The 21,448-nt window shown below is 41.9% G+C and overlaps 3 protein-coding genes across 4 annotated transcripts; 2 read left to right on the forward strand and 1 right to left on the reverse strand.

The window, feature by feature from the left end:
• Positions 1-101: 101 nt before the first annotated feature.
• On the forward strand, positions 102-10,267 carry LOC308095479 (piggyBac transposable element-derived protein 4-like; the record flags this gene model as incomplete). The annotated part of the gene is made up of 8 exons (XM_080442537.1): positions 102-510; positions 1,390-1,518; positions 1,648-1,749; positions 1,878-1,970; positions 2,096-2,158; positions 2,303-2,377; positions 2,527-4,199; positions 10,214-10,267. The coding sequence occupies exons 1-8, from the start codon at positions 105-107 to the stop codon at positions 10,265-10,267; spliced, it is 2,595 nt and encodes an 864-aa protein (XP_080298663.1). The 5' UTR covers positions 102-104.
• LOC308095886 (transmembrane protein 238-like) lies at positions 8,471-13,069 on the reverse strand. 2 transcript variants are annotated; one of them, XM_080443025.1, is made up of 4 exons: positions 12,919-13,069; positions 11,739-11,928; positions 10,441-10,633; positions 8,471-9,662 (listed from the first exon to the last, which is right to left on the reverse strand). In XM_080443025.1, the coding sequence occupies exons 2-3, from the start codon at positions 11,887-11,889 to the stop codon at positions 10,473-10,475; spliced, it is 312 nt and encodes a 103-aa protein (XP_080299151.1). In that variant the 5' UTR covers positions 11,890-11,928; positions 12,919-13,069; the 3' UTR covers positions 8,471-9,662; positions 10,441-10,472. The 2 variants fall into 2 exon arrangements, with proteins under 2 accessions (XP_080299151.1, XP_080299150.1); XM_080443024.1 differs by having other exon boundaries at positions 8,473-9,662; positions 11,739-11,898; positions 12,919-13,063.
• A 2,375-nt stretch (positions 13,070-15,444) lies between these two features.
• Positions 15,445-20,667, forward strand: LOC308095481 (coiled-coil domain-containing protein 106-like; the record flags this gene model as incomplete). Its single annotated transcript, XM_080442538.1, has 7 exons — positions 15,445-15,484; positions 15,883-16,023; positions 16,729-16,917; positions 18,124-18,267; positions 18,533-18,724; positions 19,359-19,519; positions 20,374-20,667. The coding sequence occupies 7 exons, from the start codon at positions 15,445-15,447 to the stop codon at positions 20,527-20,529; spliced, it is 1,023 nt and encodes a 340-aa protein (XP_080298664.1). The 3' UTR covers positions 20,530-20,667.
• Positions 20,668-21,448: the final 781 nt, after the last annotated feature.

Raw genomic sequence — 21,448 nt, forward strand, 5'->3', positions numbered from 1 at the left:
TGAAGGAGAGCGGTGCGAGGTGGAGATCAGTGTATTTTGTATTGTAGCCTTTAGTGTATTTTTATAGTTTATTTGTAGTTTAGTTTTATTTAGTAGATAGAGCCATGCCGAGGGCTAAGAGGCAGCTCAAACCACGTCCTCTCCCCCCCGGTCGTAGCAGTAGCTCGTCGGCCGCCGCCGCCACGGCTAACGTCTCCATGCGGCAGTGTACCCTGGAGGAAACTATGCATTTCTGCGACAGAAAAAGTCTTATACCGGAGACCGATTCCGACCTCTCTGAGGATGACGTTCGTCTCGAGAGTGGACCGGTGTGTGTTGGGACCAACACACCTCCACGTCGGAGTAGCAGAACCACCATTGTACCCCCCGATCACCGCAGAGAGGCCGTTGAATCGCCGTACAATTCTTCACAGACCTCCACACTGGCCACAGACGTGGATTCTGCGGATGAATGGTGTCCGATGCGAGAGGAACCAGATCCAGTGAGGAAAGGTTCTTTCCTTGACAGTGGTAAGAACTTTATTCATTTATAGGCCTACTTATCATTCATCTGCTTTATATTGTTCATGTTCAAACCCTACACACACAGGCGCTGTAGCCTGGTCTCCAGAGAAAACGATCCTGTGTGTGTGTTGCATAAAAATCTACAATTTGAAAATAGCAGATCTACAAGCTTACAACGCGTCGCTTGCGACGCCTTGTGAGCAGATCTACAAGCTCACACGCGACGCGTTGTGAGCTTGTAGATCTGCTATGTTTTATTACACCTCGAAGTTGGAGCCCTCTGTGTGCAAGCGTTTATTTATTCATTCATCCCTTATATATTGTTCATCAGCATCTGCTAAAAGTTCGGTTATAGATCTGGGTCACATGGACCTGGGTGCATGGTCTTTTTGTGGGGGTCCCTCATGCCGTTTCACACCAGAAATATAGTACATTGGATGTCCTATGCTAAAGCAAAATGTATATATAATAGCTTGGCCCATGTCATTGGACAGTAAAATAAGCAATACGTTTTCATTACCCTGAAAAAATGAACAGGGCCATGGATGTTGAGCAGGCCATAAAAATGCTTTTTTGGAGGGGGGAATATACCAGGTGCCATGGGCCCCCCTCCCTGCATGTGCTTGAACTACTGTCAACAACTAAGTAGATCAAAGACCTGACCTGACAAAAAAGGTCATGTCATGAAAACAACAACAACAACAATGTTTAGATCTTCATGAGGTTCTGTCAACAAGCATGTTCACTTACCTTTGATGATGTACATCAAAGGGTGGTGACCTATGCATGGTAACCTATGTAGGCTACTGTATCTTTTGATGTGTGCTTATTGTAAGTAGCTTTGGAATAAGAGCATCTGCTAAATGGTGAAATTGTAAATTGTAGATGAGGAGGAGGAGGAGGAGGAGTTGGCTGTTGCCCGGGCTAGTGCCAGGGCTAGTGCCAGGGCTAGTAGTTCAAGGGCTACTACCAGATCTGGTGCCTGGGCTGGTGTTGGAGTTGGCAGTAGTGGAGGTATTATCATTTTACCTTTTTAGCATTTACATCATAAGTCATGGACCCAGCCTGAGACATGCTGGGAGTGTAAATCATATGATGATTTTGATCATATTTATAACTACCAAAATGTCACTGTGGTTTTAGATGATGAGGAGTTGGCTGGTGCCAGGTCTACTGCCAGTGCCATGGCTACTGCCAGGGCTCGTGGCAGGGCCTCTGTCAGGGCTGATGCTGCAGTTGGCGGAGGTATTATCATTTTACCTTTTAGCATTTACATCATAAGTCATGGACCCAGCCTGAGACATGCTGGGAGTGAAAATCATATGATGATTTTGATCATATTTATAACTACCAAAATGTCACTGTGGTTTTAGATGATGAGGAGGAGGAGGAGTTGGCTGGTGCCAGGTCTACTGCCAGGTCTACTGCCAGGGCCTCTGTCAGGGCTGATGCTGCAGTTGGCGGAGGTATTATCATTTTACCTTTTAGCATTTACATCATAAGTCTATGTAAGTATATGGACCCAGCCTGAGACATGCTGGAAGTGTAAATAATGACCAAACTGTTTTATATTTTACTCCTGTGATTTCAGAAGGGGAGATGGAGGGGGAGGAGGAGTCATGTACCGTACCACCTCTGGGCAGGGGCAAGAAAGGTAAGAAAAACTTTTTTGTGCTGAATAGTTCAAACTGTGACACTGACAGACAATAGTATTTATATTTATACTTTTTTTACATTTACCACACAAATGAAAAAATATGTATTGTAAATAGTAATTATGTCTTCCTATAATTTACAGGTCGCAAACGGAGCAGAGGTGAGGGGGAGGAGGAGGAGTCATCTACCGTACCACCTGTTGGCAGTGTAAAGAGAGGTAAGAAAAAGGTTTTTGTGCTGAATAGTTCAAACTGTGACTGTGACAGTTTATATTTATACTCGAAGCAAGCTAATTATCCATCACTTACCACACAAATGAAAAAATATGTATTGTAAATAGTAATTATGTATTCCTATAATTTACAGGTCGTAAACAGAGCAGAGGTGCAGCTCGTGGCAGGGCCGGTCATAGTAGAGGTGCAGGACGTGGCGGAAACAGTGGAGTTCCAGCTGCAGATCCATGGAAGGAGGAAAACAATGACTTCTTTCCAAGACGCATTCCCTTCACTGCAGACCCTGGACCTCGCGGTGCTGCTGCTGCTCTTGACTCTGTGGAGCCAGTGGACTTCCTGGAGCTTTTCCTGAATGATGTGCTCCTGGAACATATTGTCATTCAGACAAACCTGTACGCAGAACAGTGCATAACAGCCATCAAAACCATTCTCCCTCATGGAAGACATCACGCATGGAAACCTATTGACCTGTTCGAACTGAAAACATTCTTAGGTCTACATTTTCTCACTGCTGTTGTCCATAAGCCGGAGCTGGAGATGTACTGGTCTACAGAGGAAATCATAGCGACCCCCTTTTTCAGCAAAGCCATGAGTCGAAACAGGTTTCAGCTTATTTGGAGATTCCTGCATTTCATTGACAATTCCATTCCCATTGTTGTACCAGAAAATGGTGAAAAAGACAAGATGTTCAAAATCCGCCCAGTTTTGGATTTCGTTGTCTCCAAATTTCGAGACATGTACCAACCACACCAAAACATTTCCATTGACGAAGGTACACTGTTGTTTCGTGGGCGGCTCAATTTCAAAGTGTACAATCCCCAGAAACCTGTGAAATATGGCATAAAATCATATATCCTGTGCGACTCTGAGAATGGATATTGCTTCAATATGAGGCCATACTGCGGACAATATATTCCCTTGGTTGACACAGTGGTCTTCCTTTTAGATGGCTTAGCCGGTTCTGGCCACAGATTGTTTATGGACAACTTTTATAACTCTGTAGGCATGTGTGACAAACTTCTAACTCTCAAGACCCATGTCTGTGGTACACTGAGACTGAACCGAGGCGAACCTGAATTCATCCGACAGCTCACTAATGCTGACCTGGGAGTTGGGGATGTCGTTGCAAGGCATAACGACAAGGTGATGGTCTTGGCGTGGCGGGACAAGAGCATCGTAAGAATGGTCTCCACTTTCCATCAGAACGAGCGGGAGAACGTCACAGTGTGGCAGAGAGGCAAGAAGAAGGGTGATCCGAGTGTGCAAGTGGATAAATCGAAGCCCTCTTGTATTGTTTCATACAATAAGTCCATGAACGGGGTTGATAGACTGGACCAGAACATTACCTACTACCCGTTTATCAGAAAGTCCCAAAAGTGGACAAACAAATTTGTAGCCTATTTGTTTGAGATTGCCATGTTCAATGCGTTTGTCATCTATAGGGCCAAACATCCACAGGGCGAGTTCAAATGTCTTCTCTCGTTCATGCAAAGTGTGATAAAGTCATGGACCAGGCCGAGACCAGCTGGTGAGGAAGAAAGGAGGGCCCCTCCTCCACGCGCGCCTCCTCCACATGCAGAGGCTCCTAGGGCACCAAGGGTACCCTTCCATGACCCTCAGTGCAGGATGGAGGCCAACCTGTCAGGCCATGTACTGGAACAGCTCCCGCCCACCCCCAAATGCAAGGGACCACGCAGGCGATGCAGGGTTTGCATTAAATCCAGCGCCCGGAGCGAGACGAGGTGGTTCTGTAAACGCTGCAAAGTGCCCCTGCACCCGGGAGAGTGTTACGCAACGTACCACTCGGTACACTACTCAGCTCACTGAATAGAACATGTACGCTACTGAATAGAACTGTCATGTATACAAATCTTTTGAAGATGGCAGATCTACGAGTTCAAGGCGATGCGTTGTGAGCTTGTAGATCGGCTATTTTCAAATAGCCAAGTGTATATAGGGTTGAGTAATAGTAACTAAAGTTTTCAAATAATACAATGCTTGTCTCTGAGATGTAGTGGAGTAAAAGTACAATGTTTTGTCTCTGACTGTGACACATGACTGACAGCTCATTTGACAGCCCCAGGAAAGTGTGTGCAGGGAACTTTCAATTCAATTCAATTCAAATGGCTTTATTGGTTTACATTGCCAAAGCAGAAAGCACAATACAACAATACAATCAAAACAAAAAATATGTACATTTGAAAGTCAGAATCTTCAATAGATCAATTTCTATGTACCAAGATCACTGGGTGCAGGTATAGTGCCGGAATATACACAATGATTAGTCTTTAGGGTGGTTGTGTTCCGTTTGATATCCTTCTCCTATCACAGCAACTCACGAATCTTGCTGCTGTGTTGGCACATTGTTACTTCGCCCAGCAGATATGGGAGTTTTTTGTCATTGGTCATTTTTTCAAAATCTCCGTGTGTGGTTGTAATCTGTGGGAAGTATGTGTCTCTGATGTCTTGGTACAATGGACAGACGGTTAGGAAGTGTAGCTCGGTTTCCACTTCATTTTGTGTGCATTGGGTGCATAGTCTGTCTTCTCTCGGGATACAGGGAATCTAATCTAATGCTGGGGTCCAGGGTCTGCAGCGAAGGCAATGTCTCTTGGGGGAAAAAAAGTTGTATGCATTACCTGTACAAAAGATAACAATAAAGTAAAACCTTGAACCTCGAATAGTATTTTGTTTTTTATATGTATACTGGGAACTAAATGGTGATGCATAGTTTTTTACCTGGGTTTTGTGGACACTATTTTGTAGGCCCTGCTATGATTTATAATAACCACTAGATATCATCATTACCACCATATATATATATATATATATTGCTATTTTGTAGACTGTTTCATGCCATTGATGTAGTGTGTGTTTATATATATATATATATATAGTATTTGTGACACAAACAGATATGCAATAGATTTAGTGCACTGAAAGATGCACTGGGCTGACACTTCACAACTGATCTTTGAATGTAAAACTGTAAAAAATGACTTATGCAATGTACCACTCGGTACACTACTCAGCTCACTGAATAGAACTGTCATGTATACAAATCTTTTGAAGATGGCAGATCTACAAGTTCAAGGCGATGCGTTGTGAGCTTGTAGATCGGCTATTTTCGGGCTAACTAAATGGTGATGCATGTTTTGTAGACACTATTTTGCTGGCTCTGCTATGATTTATAATGACCACTAGATGTCATCATTACCACCATATATATATATTGCCAATTACTATGTTGTAGACTGTTTCAAGCCATTGGGGTGTGTGTGTGTGTGTGTGTGTGTGTGTGTGTGTGTGTGTGTGTGTATATATAGTATTTGTGACACAAACAGATATGCAATAGATTTAGTGCACTGAAAGATGCACTGGGCTGACACTTCACAACTGATCTTTGAATGTAAAACTCTGTAAAGAATGACTTACGCAATGTACCACTCGGTACACTACTCAGCTCACTGAATAGAACATGTACACTACTGAATAGAACTGTCATGTATACAAATCTTTTGAAGATGGCAGATCTACAAGTTCAAGGCGATGCGTTGTGAGCTTGTAGATCGGCTATTTTCGGGCTAACTAAATGGTGATGCATAGTTTTTTACCTGGGTTTTGTGGACACTATTTTGCAGGCCCTGCTATGATTTATAATAACCACTAGATCATTACCACCATATATATATATTGCCAATTACTATGTTGTAATTACTATGTTACTATGTTGTAGACTGTTTCATGCCATTGATGTAGTGTGTGTGTGTGTGTGTGTGTGTGTGTGTGTGTGTGTGTGTGTGTGTGTGTGTGTGTTTGTATATATATATATATAGTATTTGTGACACAAACAGATATGCAATAGATTTAGTGCACTGAAAGATGCACTGGGCTGACACTTCACAACTGATCTTTGAATGTAAAACTCTGTAAAAAATGACTTTGATTTTTTTTTTTTTTTTTGTAATTAGTTTGATAACAACTAAGGTTCACATATCTGATACCACGGAGGAGAAAAATAAAAGGCTACAGAGAGATTTCTGCTCCAGAGAGCATCTTTTACTAAAAGCCAGTTATCTCAGGTTTCCATTTGAAAAGGGCTGATTTTGCTGAAACCAAGCTCTACTCAACTGCTGATAAGTAAGGAACCGTACATGCTAGCAACTCACTTTTTTCCCCGGGTAAAGTAGACAGCCACACCTCTCTTTTGAGATATTTTGTGTAATTTTAGTCAAAACACAACATGTTTTGTGAGCCTTCAAAGATGGGGGAAAATGCTCAGAATCTCTGGCACTGGGCTGGCACTTTACTGAAAAACTCTGGCAGTCAAAGAGTTAAGCACGCAATGACACATTTTCGGGTTATTTTTTTTTTTAGGGGAGGCGAGATCTTAGTTGGGCAGGCGACCGCCTCTCCTGCCTCTACAGTGGGTACGCTGTCGGTCGGCGCTCGGCGCTCGTAAAGACAGTGATGTCACTGAAATGCCTGTCTGCTGTCTACCCTCTGCTGTGTTAGCATTATGGGTAACTCGTTAAAGTGGCAAATTAAATGTGAAACACATCAACTATTAAGAAAAGAAGAAGATATGTTGACAAAGACACTCCATACATTTGGAAACATATTTTTATTTAAATCAATATCGTCTTCAGTTAATGCAGGATAATTTTAAAAGTAGGCTAACTTTCATATCCTCTCATAGGGAATGCATTGGCAGTTGCAGTTCATCGTTCTAACGGACCTCGAGTAGCGGCGCTGTCTCAAAAGTGGGCGTGAAATTTGTAGTCCCCGTGTGTCTCTATTCTATGGACTCACTTAGTTTATTCTGAAAATAGTTTATTTCTTTCATACATAAATGAATACTAACTGGTCACCACCGGTCTTTTGTCCAGGAACAATGCATACAACACTATCAACCAGTCCTCCTGGGTGTGTGTGTGTGTGTGTGTCTCGTCATTTTTGTTGTTCCTACATTTCTAAGTGAAACACTGTAGTTTTGACTTGGCTAAGGGTAGGCTACATTATGAAGTAACTATATCAGCTGGTGAAAATAGCAGATCTGTCAGATTGTAGATCAATTATTTTCACTATCATTGATATTGTACACACCACACACACACACACACACACACACACACACACACACACACACACACACACACTTTATATTGGTAGCCAACCAATGAACCTCTGTGGAGTTATTTTTGTTGCATTCGAATGGCTGAGATTTTATTTTGATGACAACTTTTACATTTTGTGCTGCAGATTGGGGCAAAAACAGCCTGCCGCAAGCGGGTATATTATGACTTTGTCATTTCTTGTTCTTTGTCTCTCTCTCCCCTCTCTCTCAATTTGTCTCTGTCTCTGGCTAGGCTATTTGGAGTGAACTGATAGGCTAATGTTTATGTTTTTCAGTATTCAGCGGTAATAGGCCTATTAGATCAAATATGAATGTTAGTCCTATGATTTTGCTATATTTTATTCATTAATATTTGTTATATTTAATTATGATATACAATCAACAAATCAAACTGGTTTCAGGTGTCAATAATAACTCAGTATGGAGCGCCCTCAAGTGGTTATTTGTTTTGTAACAGTCAAACTGCTGAACATGATATAATGACACACACACACACACACACAAATAAATACATTAAAAGATCTCCTTTTATGACTTAGCATTGCAAACATACACACACCATCAAAAATGTCTTTCCCAAAGAAATGCACAATTTGTTTTAATTCACAGGCCATAATTTGTATTAATCTTGTATTCATTAATAATGTTCATATTTATGTATCAGTAGCCTACACACCAAATGTAAGTGCAATAGAATAGTTCACACAAGGTAAAAGCCTTTTTGAGGAATGTCTCATTGTGGACATCATATTTACACCCCAAATACCCCCAAATAACATTTTGGCAGCAGATTCCCCCATCTGAAAATATTTTGTGCCAGGGAAACCTACGGTAGACAAGATTTGTGTTGTCAAAAATGTTTCAGAAAATATAAAAAATGTTCACATTCTTTCAATATGTATATATATATATTTCCATATCTGATGTATATCGGGTTAAAGTGGTTAAATTGATGTTGATGCTATATGAACTCATTTTTGCTGGGGACCCCCTGGAATCATCTCAAGGACCACTGGGTGTCCCAGTGGGCCCCACTTTGAGAACCCCTGCTCTCATCTGTGCCGTTGTGGCATATTTTGAGCACTGGCGCCCCCACCTGTTCACTCCTTGTAAGTTGCTGTGTCAGCTAACATGACACAATATAACTTATTGTACTTTATTGTAATAAAACACCACTCTGGATAAGAAGGCCAGCCAACTAGCTCCAATGTAAATCACAATACAAGAGGGCTTCAAAGATTGATCCAAGCAATTTAGATATTTATGACAATGAATTAACTGAAAGAAGGTCAATTGATCAACATTCATGAACACCACATCATAATGCAGTACAATGACAGAAACACGTTCAATTCAATCACATTTACAATCACGTGTAAAACAAACATTCACTATAGAAGAAGAGGATAAAAACATGAGCAGCGTGGCTGTCGGAACACTGCACTCTCATAACTGAAATGTTTTTGGCATGTTTAACCCATTAAGACCTGAGTCCGATTCTACAAATGCCTTCTAAATCAGTGGTCCTCAATTTATTTCGTGACAAGGACCCCCAAAATAATATATATACATATATATATTTGGCCAAGGCCCCCCCCCCCATCTTTAAATGTCTTGTGCCAGGGACCGCAAGAAGAGAAGATTTGTGTTTTAAAAAATCCAAATTATTCAACATTTTACAAACACAAAAAAATAGCAGATGTACAAGCTCTCAGCGCGGCACGTCACAAAGTGGCGTACTGTGAGCTTGCATATCTGCTATTTATGAGAACCACTGTTCTAAATCCTAAGAGTTTTCTGAAAAACGTATGTTGCAATATATATAGCTAAAATCTAAAATGACACAGATGCTTTCCCGGTTTTAATGCGATACATTTGTAACACTGTTAACCATCATTTATGTTCCATCGGAACGAAGCCCTCAACTTAGTAAGGTGGTTCTTTACAACAGCGCAGAAACTTAGCCATTTGTCAGTATAGTGCAGATGTCAGAGATGTAACAGTTTGATCCAACGTTGTGTTAATACTGACAGATCCAGTTACCCGTAGAGCATTTTTTTAATGAAAGGAATTCATTAAGAAAATGCAGGGATTGTAGAAATGGTATTCCATCCACAAAGAAGATATAAAGCCTGTTTAAAACACAAACAGACAAGCAAACAATGTCAGAGAGAATAACAGTAAATAATAATACACACATGACTAATAAATAATATATTAAAATCCTCATCTTTCTTTTACAGAAAAGTGACAGGGTGTTCCACACTACTATTAGTATTTCCTTCTTTATTGAGACAGGAGTAAAGTTACTTTCACAGACCTTTGTTTTGGCCATTATCAACTTTGACTTTTCAAAGTCATATTTAAAATAAATTCCCCACTTTTGCAGGCCTTTTCTTTTCTTTTCAAGAGTAGCCAATTGGTTTGAACCCTTTTATCAACCAATTTAGTCACCATTTAACCCACACATTTCTGACTTCACTTGCCACTGCTGTTGTACCCTACTGGCTCACCTTCCAGTGTATCCACCAGGAGGAACATAGCTCCTCTGTCCTACTCCTCCTGTTCAAAACCCCATGCTGACAGACACCACCCCAGGCAGGCACTACAGTAGCTCAGTGACAAAGATCATCCTCCCCCCCCAGCTTCCCACCCCTGAACATGGTCAATTGTGTTTGTATAGTGCTTTGGTGCGGTGGATTCAACCCCCGGCCTAGACTCAGCAGTGGTGAAGTGAGGCAGTGAAGTGCCTCCCTTCTCTAGGCTTTACAGACCATCTGTGTACACTACAGGAACTATCACCTGCCCCTACACCCGACCCAAGACAGAATTGCATTTTTTTTCTGATTATTATAATTTTTTTCAATTCTGACCACATTTACTCTGCTTTCCAAGATAATCACCACCTACCTGTGATTTCAACCGCCTCCTGACCCCAGGGGTCAGCGGTGGAGGCGGGTGCGGATCTTGCGGCTGAGGGTGCGAGCCAGATGGTCGATGGCACTGCCGATGTGGCCCCGCTCTTTACGAGCGGAAAGACCCTCAATGTTCCCACTGTACCACATCACCCAGCCCCCAAGGGACATCAGTACAAAGAGGGCCCCTGCAACAACACAGCAAGGGGGTTAGTTCAGTGTGGCGTAAGGCCAGTTTACATTAAAGATTGAAGTGGCAATTATTTGCAAAGGAATTCAAATACATATAGTCTACATATACAACATTCTGAAAACTAGCCAACCCAACTTGACATAATGAGCCACCAGCAGGCAGCAATGCCATCGACTGACTTCCTACAACCAGAGACAGGGTCATTTACACAGCTGCTACCTTTCTCTTCAACTTCCTAAAATCATGGATCTAGAGATTTGCAACGACACAAAACTGCTCTAGAAAAGGTTGCAGAGCAGTGCTGTCAGGAGAATAACCACATCAAATTGCACAAATCTTGCCATTTTTTAGAACATTAACTAGGGGAGAACCATAGTGACGTTGTTTTACTCAATCAAGGAATTTCTCTTGTTATTGAAACACTCAGCAGGACAGCTGAGAGAGAGAGACCTCAGGGGTGCACACCCTATTAAGCTGTTACAAGTAGTTTACATAATGTTTGTGCCCACAACTGCTGTATGCACTACAGGGCATGTTGCATGTAGATGCATTTATGACAAAATCAGGACTAGTGCCTTTACATATCATGGGTCTAGTCTAAAATATATCCCACAGATATCAGAGAGGTAGGTGGTTTAAATCAGTGTTTCTCAACCTTTTCAGGCCGTGGCCCCCACAAAATAATCATATTTGAGACCCCCCACCCTGATAAGCACTTAGAATGTAGGAGTTGGAGCATTCGATTTAGTTTTGACTCTGTCCCACAGATACAATTTGTGAAAATAGCAGATCTACAAGCCCACAACGCCTCCCGTTGCGAGGCATTGTGAGCTTGTACATCTGCTATTTTCACAAATGTTTGCCTCTTTCTTATATTATTTGACAATTTGGCCAATGTTTCTGCATCTGGGGACCCCCCCCCAAAAAAATCATGTGGGGACACATCCTGACCCACAGGTTGATAACCACTGGTTTAAATAGTGGCTGAAAACCTGTATTTTACACTTAGCTTTCAGTTCACTGTTGTTTCATTGTATATATGCTGTATGTATACATTTGTATCTACCAGAACAGGCCTTTATACAACAAAAGCATAGTACCTGTATAAACAAGCAGGTCTCCAAAGTCTCGACCTTTGATCTCCAAGGGAGCAAAGACTCCCACCAGCAGGGCGGCACCGCCGAATATGTCCATCAGCACTGCAAAGGCCAGGGCTAGCTTGCAATGGGACAGGCGGTCACATAAACCCATGATGATGAGCTGAAATAAGGATCACACAGACAGTGGGAACTGTAAAGGAGAGGTTGCAATGGAAAACATCAGAATCACAATGATCATCATATGAGGGTAGCAGTTAGGATGAGGCCCGGAAATCAATGTGAAAACCTCATTCACATTCTTTACTATTCCCACTGCCAGTAGGACAGGATGGAGTCAAAGCAGGGGCAATGGAAAGGATGGGACCTTAAAACAGGCCATGAATGGCAAAATGGATGATGATCACTACACATTTATTTATGTTATATTAATAATGACCAGTGGTGATGACTCAATGAAAGGCATGATGGAAATGTATGAATTTAATACACAGGACTACAATGGAAATAAGCCCATAGGGCTTTTTGTGTTTTCCTTTTAGCACTATTGTATAATCATACCACTGTACTATTTGCAAACTGTTAATAAAGTATTCAATCAGTCAATCAAAATGCTATGGAGGGAGGAAAAAAAACTTCATCAGACAAACAGATTGCAAGCAAACAAAGCAAGTGTGTGTGTGTGTATGTGTATGTGTATGTGTATGTGTGTATGTGTATGTGTATGTGTATGTGTATGTGTGTATGTGTATGTGTATGTGTATGTGTATGTGTATGTGTGTGTGTGTGTGTGTGTGTGTGTGTGTGTGTTTAACGGGGGACAACATAAATAACAGATGCAGCTGTAAAACAGTCTCCAGATTCCCTTATCAGGATTTACCTGTATGTTTTGAGTCTATGCATTGGCATATACAGTACAGTTGAATGCAGCCTATGATGCACAATGATGAACTGCATAGATGGCTCGAATTATACAATTATGCTTATAAAAAAACAGTAACCTCTAGTCTGCACAGCACAGGCTTGGCTGTGATCGCTGTGCTAACGTCACTGTGTGTGCATCCCTTCTTTACTACAGTACAATACACCCTGATGCAGAGACACGATTAGGCCTGCTGTCGGGCGCACAGGGCGCAAACAAACGCAAACCTATCGATTCTTTTAAATATTTTGTTCAACTCACCTGGTTCTGTGTGTAGCCTGCAAGAAGACCTTGGTTCTGTGTGTAGCCTGCTGCAAGAAGACACTGGATCGTGTTGCTCTGGAGAAGTTTGCGTTCAGTAGATATCTGGTCTGGTGTGGTCTGAAGAATCACCTCCCTTGCTCCTTCCGTGTTGTTTTTTGAGAAACTGATCTTTATTCCGCCCCCTACCTGAATGGAACCCGTAACCTGCCCTGCACCACACCCAACGGTGTCATGTTTCTACCTAGCCATGGATGCACGACGGTCATGGATAAACTTCAACCTGGTGATTGAACTTTCTCTATTTATGGCTCCTACATTTACATAAACGTTCAAATTTCAAATATAAAGTGCTTACCCTATGGCCACGGATGTTACAATTATGTACGGTAATTATGTACGGTAATTATGTACGGTAAGTACCCGTATATTCCGTATTGTTCAATAAAAAGCATTTTAATCCGATTGGTGGCCATTTTCTAATGGAGTTACAATGAATCAGGGTGCAATATACCTCCCAACCGATAGGGTCGCGTAGCGAAAATACGGAGAAAATGACCAACAATCAGATTAAAATGCTTTTTATTGAACAATACGGAAGATACGGGTACTTATCAGGACCCGTATAGAATTGTAACATTTGTGAACATGGGGTGAGTACGTTATATTTAAAATCTAAACGTTTATGTAGATGTGCAGGCCGTAAATAAAGAAAGTGCAAACACCAAGTTGAAGTTCATCCATGACTGCCATGATGACAGTCATGTTTCAGGGGTAGTTTTACATGTTTCAGGGCTAGTTTTACAATGGTTTTACCTGGCTGCTGAAACTGTCTAGCCGAGGGGTTTTAAAAGTGGGGTCTGGCTGGGGACCCCCCCAGCCAGGCCAAGGTTCCTTAGGCTTGAGGGGGTCTGCAGGTTGTCCCCAACCGAATGAGTAGTTTATTGTTACTAATGTTTCAATGTCACCATTATTAATCTATTTCTCAATTTGTACCACTTATGACATGAATTTAATGTCACGCCAAAACCTCTTTACTAGGATTTTGTTTTGAAAAAATGTTTTGATTTGGGGTCCCAGTCCCATCCATGAGCTAATCAAAGTTTGAAAGCCACTAGGTAGCCATTCTCTCATCCTTCCTCTTTATTTCCAGGTGAGGTCACACTGAATCTTGCACCCACTGCAGTAATGTGCAGTTTATTATGTTCAGTTGCAGTGCAAAATAGCCTAGGCCTGTGCCATCAACCTTGGCTGTGTGGATAAGTAACCTGAATGGATCAGAATGAATGAGGATTCTACAGATCTTACAATGTAACTTTTACTCATTACTATTTAATAGTAAGGACTAAGGAGGAGTACACAGTAGGTTACTATATTCACCTCTGAGATGAGGCTGGTGGAGCAGAAGTAGCCTATAAAGTTGGCAGCTTTAATTAGTTACTTTGCACAGTTTGCAGATTTAGATTATTAATACAAAAACAAGCATCATTAACTGATAAATGGTTATGTATTAGTACAGTTCCACAGCAGCACATAGAGTAATTATAACCACCTAAAACCTTACCAGCTGCAACATGAACTCATTAATGCGTTACTAATTACAGTCCAATAAAAATGATTATGAAATCAATGGGCCATTCTGCATAATGAGTAGGTTTGCTACTACTGTATGAATATTTTGCCCATGCTTTTGTACCTTTACTAGTAAAACATGTTAAATACAGGACTTTTACTTATAACAGAGTATTTCTACATTGTGTAATAAGTTACTAAATAAATCAGTACTTAATATGTCTTTAGTTGTCAAGAGGCGACAGTCGTGTGCGCATGCGTACAAGAAGGCGTTTCAACTGCTGTGAGTTGTCTACAGGGTTGCCAGGTCTGCTTATTATAAGCGACTTGGGCTTGTTTTTCTGGTAAGTCGCTTGTAAATATTGATAGTTTTTGGGCTTGTTTCTAAAGTGTAGTTGCTTATTTGGGCTTGTTTCAAAACAAACAAAACAAAAATCTTATATTTATTATGGTTGAAACCAGTGGTTCTCAAACATTTTCATCTCAAGGATTTTGATTTGTCCTGGAGGATCCCCCATCTAATCTGAACATACTTTGTTCCAGAAACCCTCATACAAGATTTGTGTTGTTGTCAGAATCGTGTTTGCAATTTTTTTAAATATTATTTTGAAAAGGGCAGAGATGTGACGTAAATCTTAGTAGATCTGCTATTTTCAAATAGCTGTGCTCCAGTTGCTTCTTTTGGGCTTGTTTTTTATAGACCTGGTCGCCCGTTTCTCCCACAGAACCTGGCAACACTGGTCGTCTTAATAAGCAGGTAATTGCAGGAGGCCACATGTGTGTAGCACAGTGTGACTGAAACACATTACTGCACTATTACCAAACAATACATAATACACACTTTACAACACGTTTCTATTGATAATAGTGTGTTTCTGGCTTTGTTCTTCGGTTCAGCATTGACTTCATTCATTTTTTTGCCGGGAGTTACGTTTTGCCGGGAGTTTGAAAGCGATGAATCCTCCGACTACTTCACGGAACACCAACCCTGCAGGTAATAACCAACCAACGACTTATTATGCTGCTTCCATCATGTTTTAATGTAACCCCACCAACTTAAGCTGTGATGATTTAATAGTTTGTCTGTTTGACCACTTTCCAACCCGGGCGTCCCTATTTTGGGCATCATGTGATCGAAATGTTTGGAGCAGTTTTCACAAATGTTCTTAAAATAGCGAAAGAACCGACCGAAAAAAGCACACGAGGCGTTATTTGCGACGCACACGAGCTTGCGGATCTGCAGTTTTCGCTAAAGTCGTAGATCTTAAAAGTGTTTAGAGATATGAAATGATTAAGTTATGCTTTGTTACGTTTGTTAAGTTTCCAATGTGTGTGTGCGTGTGTCCACCTGTTGGGGTGTCTCAGGTCATTATGTCCCTCGACGACCTGTAGGAGTGGTAGGTGGAGTGGGAGGTGGAGGAGGAGGTGGAGGAGGCTTGTATCTGGATGCTTATGAGGTCTCCTTTCCTTACGAGGAGAGCCTGGACAGAACGCCTGGCTTCCACCTCAACCAGAACCAGCACATGATGGAAGGTATGATGGCAAGCTGGCCTGGAACACATAGTGGAGCTGATTCTCAAACTTGCTTTAACTTCAAGGACCCCCATACTTAACTCTCAGAGTTACAGACCTGTAAGGGTCCATTTTAGAACCCTATGAAGGAACCCTGTCCCTGTGGGTCCCTGGACCCCACTTTGAGAACCACTGGTGTTGTAGCTCATTGTGTTATCATGTAACAGTAACATAGCCATTATCTTATTATTATAGCCTATTGATGGTGATGACAATATTTACATGGTGTTATGTTATGGTTTAAATTGTAGACCAAGGCCTGGGATTCATGAAACCCTAAGCTATAAAGTATTAACATTGTTCAGAGTTGCACTATAACCTTTCTCAGTTTTGTTCACTCTTAGGCTCTTCTCTTCTCTTCTCTTCTCTTCTCTTCTCTTCTCTTCTCTTCTCTTCTCTTCTCTTCTCTTCTCTTCTCTTCTCTTCTCTTCTCTGAACAATGTAGCTACATCATTCCACAATATATGTCTATGTATTACATAATTTCGCTATTGACAAAAAAAAGACAACAACTCCACCTCAAGGGGAAAAATATGACACTGATGAACATGATCATAATGTGCTGTTTGCTTTTATCTGTTCCTATGTCATAAATCATTATGTCGCATAGAACTAGTACTCGAATGGAAACGGCCTTTGTCTCTGTCTGCCTGTCTGGTTGTTCAGAGCCCGTGGTGCTGGAGCCTCCTCCTCAGTACAGTCCGTTCATGCTGATCTCCAACCTGCGCACTCACCTGTACGTGTCCCTGGAGAAGAACGCCTGGCTGCAGAAACGCATCGAGGAGCTGGAGGAGGAGCGCAACTTCCTGCGCTGCCAAATGAGCTGCTTTATTTCCAACATGAGAGGCCAGGAGGGTAAGCACTAACTAACCCCATTTAGACCTGGAACACCTATACGTTGTTAACTTGTTATGATACCTTTCAAGCCGAGAACACCTTCAAATCAAAACATCAAATTAGCTGTTGCTATATATCGTTGCTGTCAGGCAGAAACCTCTTATCTCTGTATTCTAACTGGGTTTTTTTTCTTCTTCGTAAATTAACGCCTTACTTGATCATACTACGGCGTCACACAAAAGTAGCAGATCCGTAAGCTCAAAACGCAGCGTGAAACAACACATTTTGAGCTTGTCGATCTGCTACTTTTGCTACCGTTGAATTTGAATCAAGGAAAAGACGTGTTTTGGACATATGAGGTTTCCACTCGAAAGAACACAATATATACCAACATAAAATGGAAAGGCATTTTTAGAATTGGCCTCAGGTCTAAATATAGGATAAGTAGTCCCAAATGGCCACTGTGTGTGATATTATGTTCTAATACCCCAAGGAATTGTTGCTTTTGTGTTAACATTTACATTCTAGGGTTTATGTAGGCTTAATAAGTCTATCTTCATTGTTGTACTGTGCCTTTATGTAAACCAGACACTTGATTTTTGTATCAAGAAATAGCAGATCGACAAGCCCACAAAGTAAATGGTGTATTTATATAGTGCCTTTATCCAAAGCGCTACAATGTTTCTTTACATCCACCCATTCACACGCCGACGGCAGAGGAAACCAAAACCATGCAAGGCACCAACATGCTCACCAGAAGCAGTTAGGGGTTAAGTGTCACATTGTGATGCTTTGTGATGCATTGTGAATTTGTAGATCTGTGTTTTTGGTGACACAGGTGTACAGTGCACCTTTTATATAAAGATGTTACAACATGCAAGTCTGCATGGCTTCTGCCTTCAAATGCTGTGCCCTCTGTGTATGATTATTTAGACTGAACATCCCTCCTTCGTTTTTCCTTTTTGTCCCCTCCTTTCCTAAATAGATACGTATGTATAGCATTTAGGAAATTACTAGTTATCCCTTACTACATCCATATAACTGTTTGCTCTTTGTGTTTCTTCTCTGTGAAACTGGTCTGGGTCTGGGAACCCCCAGTTCCCCCTCTGCTCCCAACTGAGAAGTTGGGACCCTCGACATGGATATTCCATAATGCTATTATCTCCTCTCCTCTTCTCTCTCTCGTCTCTGTCTGTCTGTCTGTCTGTCTCTCTCACTGACCAGTGGACCACCAGCATGCCGTGGCAGTGAAGGACCAGCCGGCCAGTTCGCCGTCTCCTCCCTCCCCCATGACCACCAGGTCTGGGATGACCCTCAAACGCCGGGCGCTTCCTCGCTCCCGACGCGGCAGCACCGCCGTCGTCCCTGGTGAGAGCGCGTGTAGGGTTGGGTGAAGGGGGAGGGCATGTGAACACGTGCACACAAAAGTATTCAAACCTGCAGACGTGACTTGTGACTTGCCATAATCTCTCCTTGACATTTTGTATGTGGTTACTTTTTTTTATTTACTTGTCTATTGATCATTTTCTTCTTGGCTGTAGTCAAACAAGAACATGATTTGATCGTTTACCATTTCACATTGACTTAGTTCTAGTTGTCATTTTGTTTTTATGTGTCTTTTGTTTTCCCATAGTCAAGCAAGAGTACCATGTGGCGGAGGACAAGTACTACGCAGAGGAAGAATACATGGAGGAAGAGGAGACAGTGGATGAAGAGGAGGAAGACTCCTCCGTGGAGAAAGGGCAGAAGAAGAAGGGCAGATGCACCAGAGAGCCCAGGATGACGAGGGTGTTCAGGATCACCCATGGACGCGAGAGGCAGAGGGGTGAGTGAGGCTGCTGCCGGCAAATTGACCAGAAAACAAGAGAATAGACTAGAAACCTTTTCATTTCCACATATACAGTACATGGAAATGTGTATTTTTCCACTGTGGTAGAATTTAACCACTTAAGCCCTATTTTATACTTTGGCTATTTGAAAATAGCTGCTCTACAAGCTCCTTTGATCAACTGATTTTCAACTATAATGACATGCCCAAAATATGGACACCAGGGGTGAAAGTGGTTACAAACTGTACGAACATAACTAGATCAGTTAACATCAAATGTGTAAAGTCGACACAGTCACTTTCACTAGACAAACTAAATACTCTTATAAAAATGGAAAGCTATTGATAATTGAAGTCCTTGGTCAAATGTCATTCTACCTGCAAAGTTCCATCCAAATCTGTTTGGCTGTTACGGAAGCAAAGACACATACTTGTATCTACAGGAATGACTGCAATATTACCCCTCTCTGCTATGTGCACCCAGGTGTAACGACACCAAATGAAGAAACAAACATGCAACTATGGCATTTACAATATAACAAGATAGATTTGCGACCTCTCATTACTATACTGCACTATATGTCTGTCACGATGTATCATCCTTCCCATATGATGTCTCTCGCCCCTGCAGTGAAGGACCCAGACGGCGTGCTGATGCGCTACAAGAAGATCCTGACGACCTACCAGCGTGTGAGGAGCATGTCCCGAGCCTTCCAGGTTCACGGGGTCGACCGCAACACCATGGCCTCCACCTCCCCCATCGCCGAGCTGCTGCTTGTCGCACCAGAGAAGGTACTGCTGTCTGTCCTGTTCCCCCTCTCCCTTTCCTTCATCTCTCTGTCAGTCTGTCTCCCTTGCCTGCTTGCCTGGTTTGTCCCCAGCTTCCTCTACTATTTTGCTTCCATGGTTCTCTTCTTCAGCCATTGACTGTATAAACAGGGTCTCACCACAGGGAGGTTCCTGTTTAAACTATTCCTGTGTTATTGTCCAGGGTATGTTGTATGTACATGTTTATGTACTGATTGTATAAATCTAGATATGCACATGTACAAATAGACACATCCATAGGCCAAAAACAAACATATATATCCATGTAGAAATTAGAAAATGTATTTAACCCTGAGAGTGTAATGGACACTTAATGGGTGCATTTTGTACTTTGTACTTTACAGTGGGGAAGCCAAGTTAAACAGGCTCAGCTTCCCTCCGATCGTCAGGGAAGGTGTTCCGGTTTACGCTCTTAAACCGTTGAAACCGGGAAAGCATCTGTGTCATTTTAGCTATATATACTGTATATAGCAACATAGGTTTTACACAAAACTCTTAGGATTTAGAACAAAAATAGCAGATGTACAAGCTCACAGCATGTCACTATGTGCCACGCTGCGAGCTTGTACATCTGCTATTTTTGAGCTTTTTTTTTTATCTTGAAAGTGTTTGAAAAATTGTGAAAAATGTTTTTTTTTTAATGCAAATCTTCTCTTCTGGGGGTGTCCCTGGCACAAAACTTCAGATGGGGTGGGGTCTGCGGCCAAATGCATATCCTTTTGGGGGTCCTTGGCACGAAAAGGTGTTGAGAAAAATGTGTAGAATCAGCCTCAGGTCCTAATGGGTTATAAACCACGTGTACTTTCTCGTCCCCGCAGCTAACTGAGGTGGGGGAGTTCGAGGCGTCCAAGGAGAAGCTCTTGGACTATGCTAGACGCTGCTACAAGGCCATGGACGAGCAGACTCACCTGCACGTCCAGGCCATGAAGAAAACCCATAAGCTGCTGCCCATCTCCTATAGGTTCCGCAACTAACTGACCCGTGGCACAGGAACGAGAGCTGAAGCCTAATTTGTGCTCTGTCACACGACGGCGTCGCGTGGCGAAAATGGCAGACCTCACGCGACGTGAGATTGTAGGTCTGTTATTTTCGGCACGCAACACCGTCGTGTGACTTAACCCTTTAAGACTGGGAACACATCTGTGTGTCATTTTTAGATTTCTTTGGCTTTTCAAAAATAGCAGATATACAAGCTCATAGTGACCTGGCAGACCTGAGCTGCCTTGTACAGTATATAGGGCTGACACTCAAACATACCAGCCATACAACAAAGACTGGATCAAGGAGAAAATCTACGTGCTGTTGCGGCGTCAGGCCCAGCAGGCGGGGAAGTAAAGACGAGAGGGATGTTTGCTGCAAGGACTCCATTGGAAGAAATGCGCCATGGGATAGATGGGACAGGCCAATTTTTTTTTTTAAACAATAGTTTATTCTGCACTCGGTGCCGCGCTACGAACTTGTAGATATGCTATTTTTGAAAAATCTTGAAAATGTGTGCAAATCTATATTTTTTTAAAGCGAACATTTGTGAAATATTTTGTTCCAGGGACCTCCAGAAGCAAAGATTTGAGTTACAAATGTTCGCTTTAAAAATATATATATTCAAAGATTTGCACACATTTTCACGATTTTTCTAAAATAGCCGATCTACAAGCTCAAAGGCATGGTGCCGCACTATGAGCTTGTATATCTGCTATTTTTGAATAGCCCCAAAAAAAATTAAATGACGGAGATGCGTTCCCGGTTTGAATGGGTTAAGTATGAATCAGGCTTCCGGAAGACGATGCCCTTTTTTTTCCTTTTTTTCGTAAGATGTCCTACCTCAGCAGCATGATTTATTTATTTATTTATTTTAATGTTCATTTTGTGTTTTCTTTCCTATAGTTAAACAGT

The sequence above is a fragment of the Gymnoscopelus braueri genome, assembly GCF_963280865.1.
Source record: "Gymnoscopelus braueri genome assembly, chromosome: 11".
NCBI lineage: Eukaryota > Metazoa > Chordata > Actinopteri > Myctophiformes > Myctophidae > Gymnoscopelus > Gymnoscopelus braueri.

What these genes read in the sequence shown, in the direction of transcription:
- LOC308095886 (XM_080443025.1), bottom strand. Translation starts at nt 11,889, where the DNA reads ATGGGTTTATGTGACCGCCTGTCCCATTGCAAGCTAGCCCTGGCCTTT. An exon ending in AGACCTGCTTGTTTATACAG is followed by an intron (nt 10,634 to 11,738) that starts GTACTATGCTTT and finishes GTGTTGTTGCAG; the next exon opens with GGGCCCTCTTTGTACTGATG.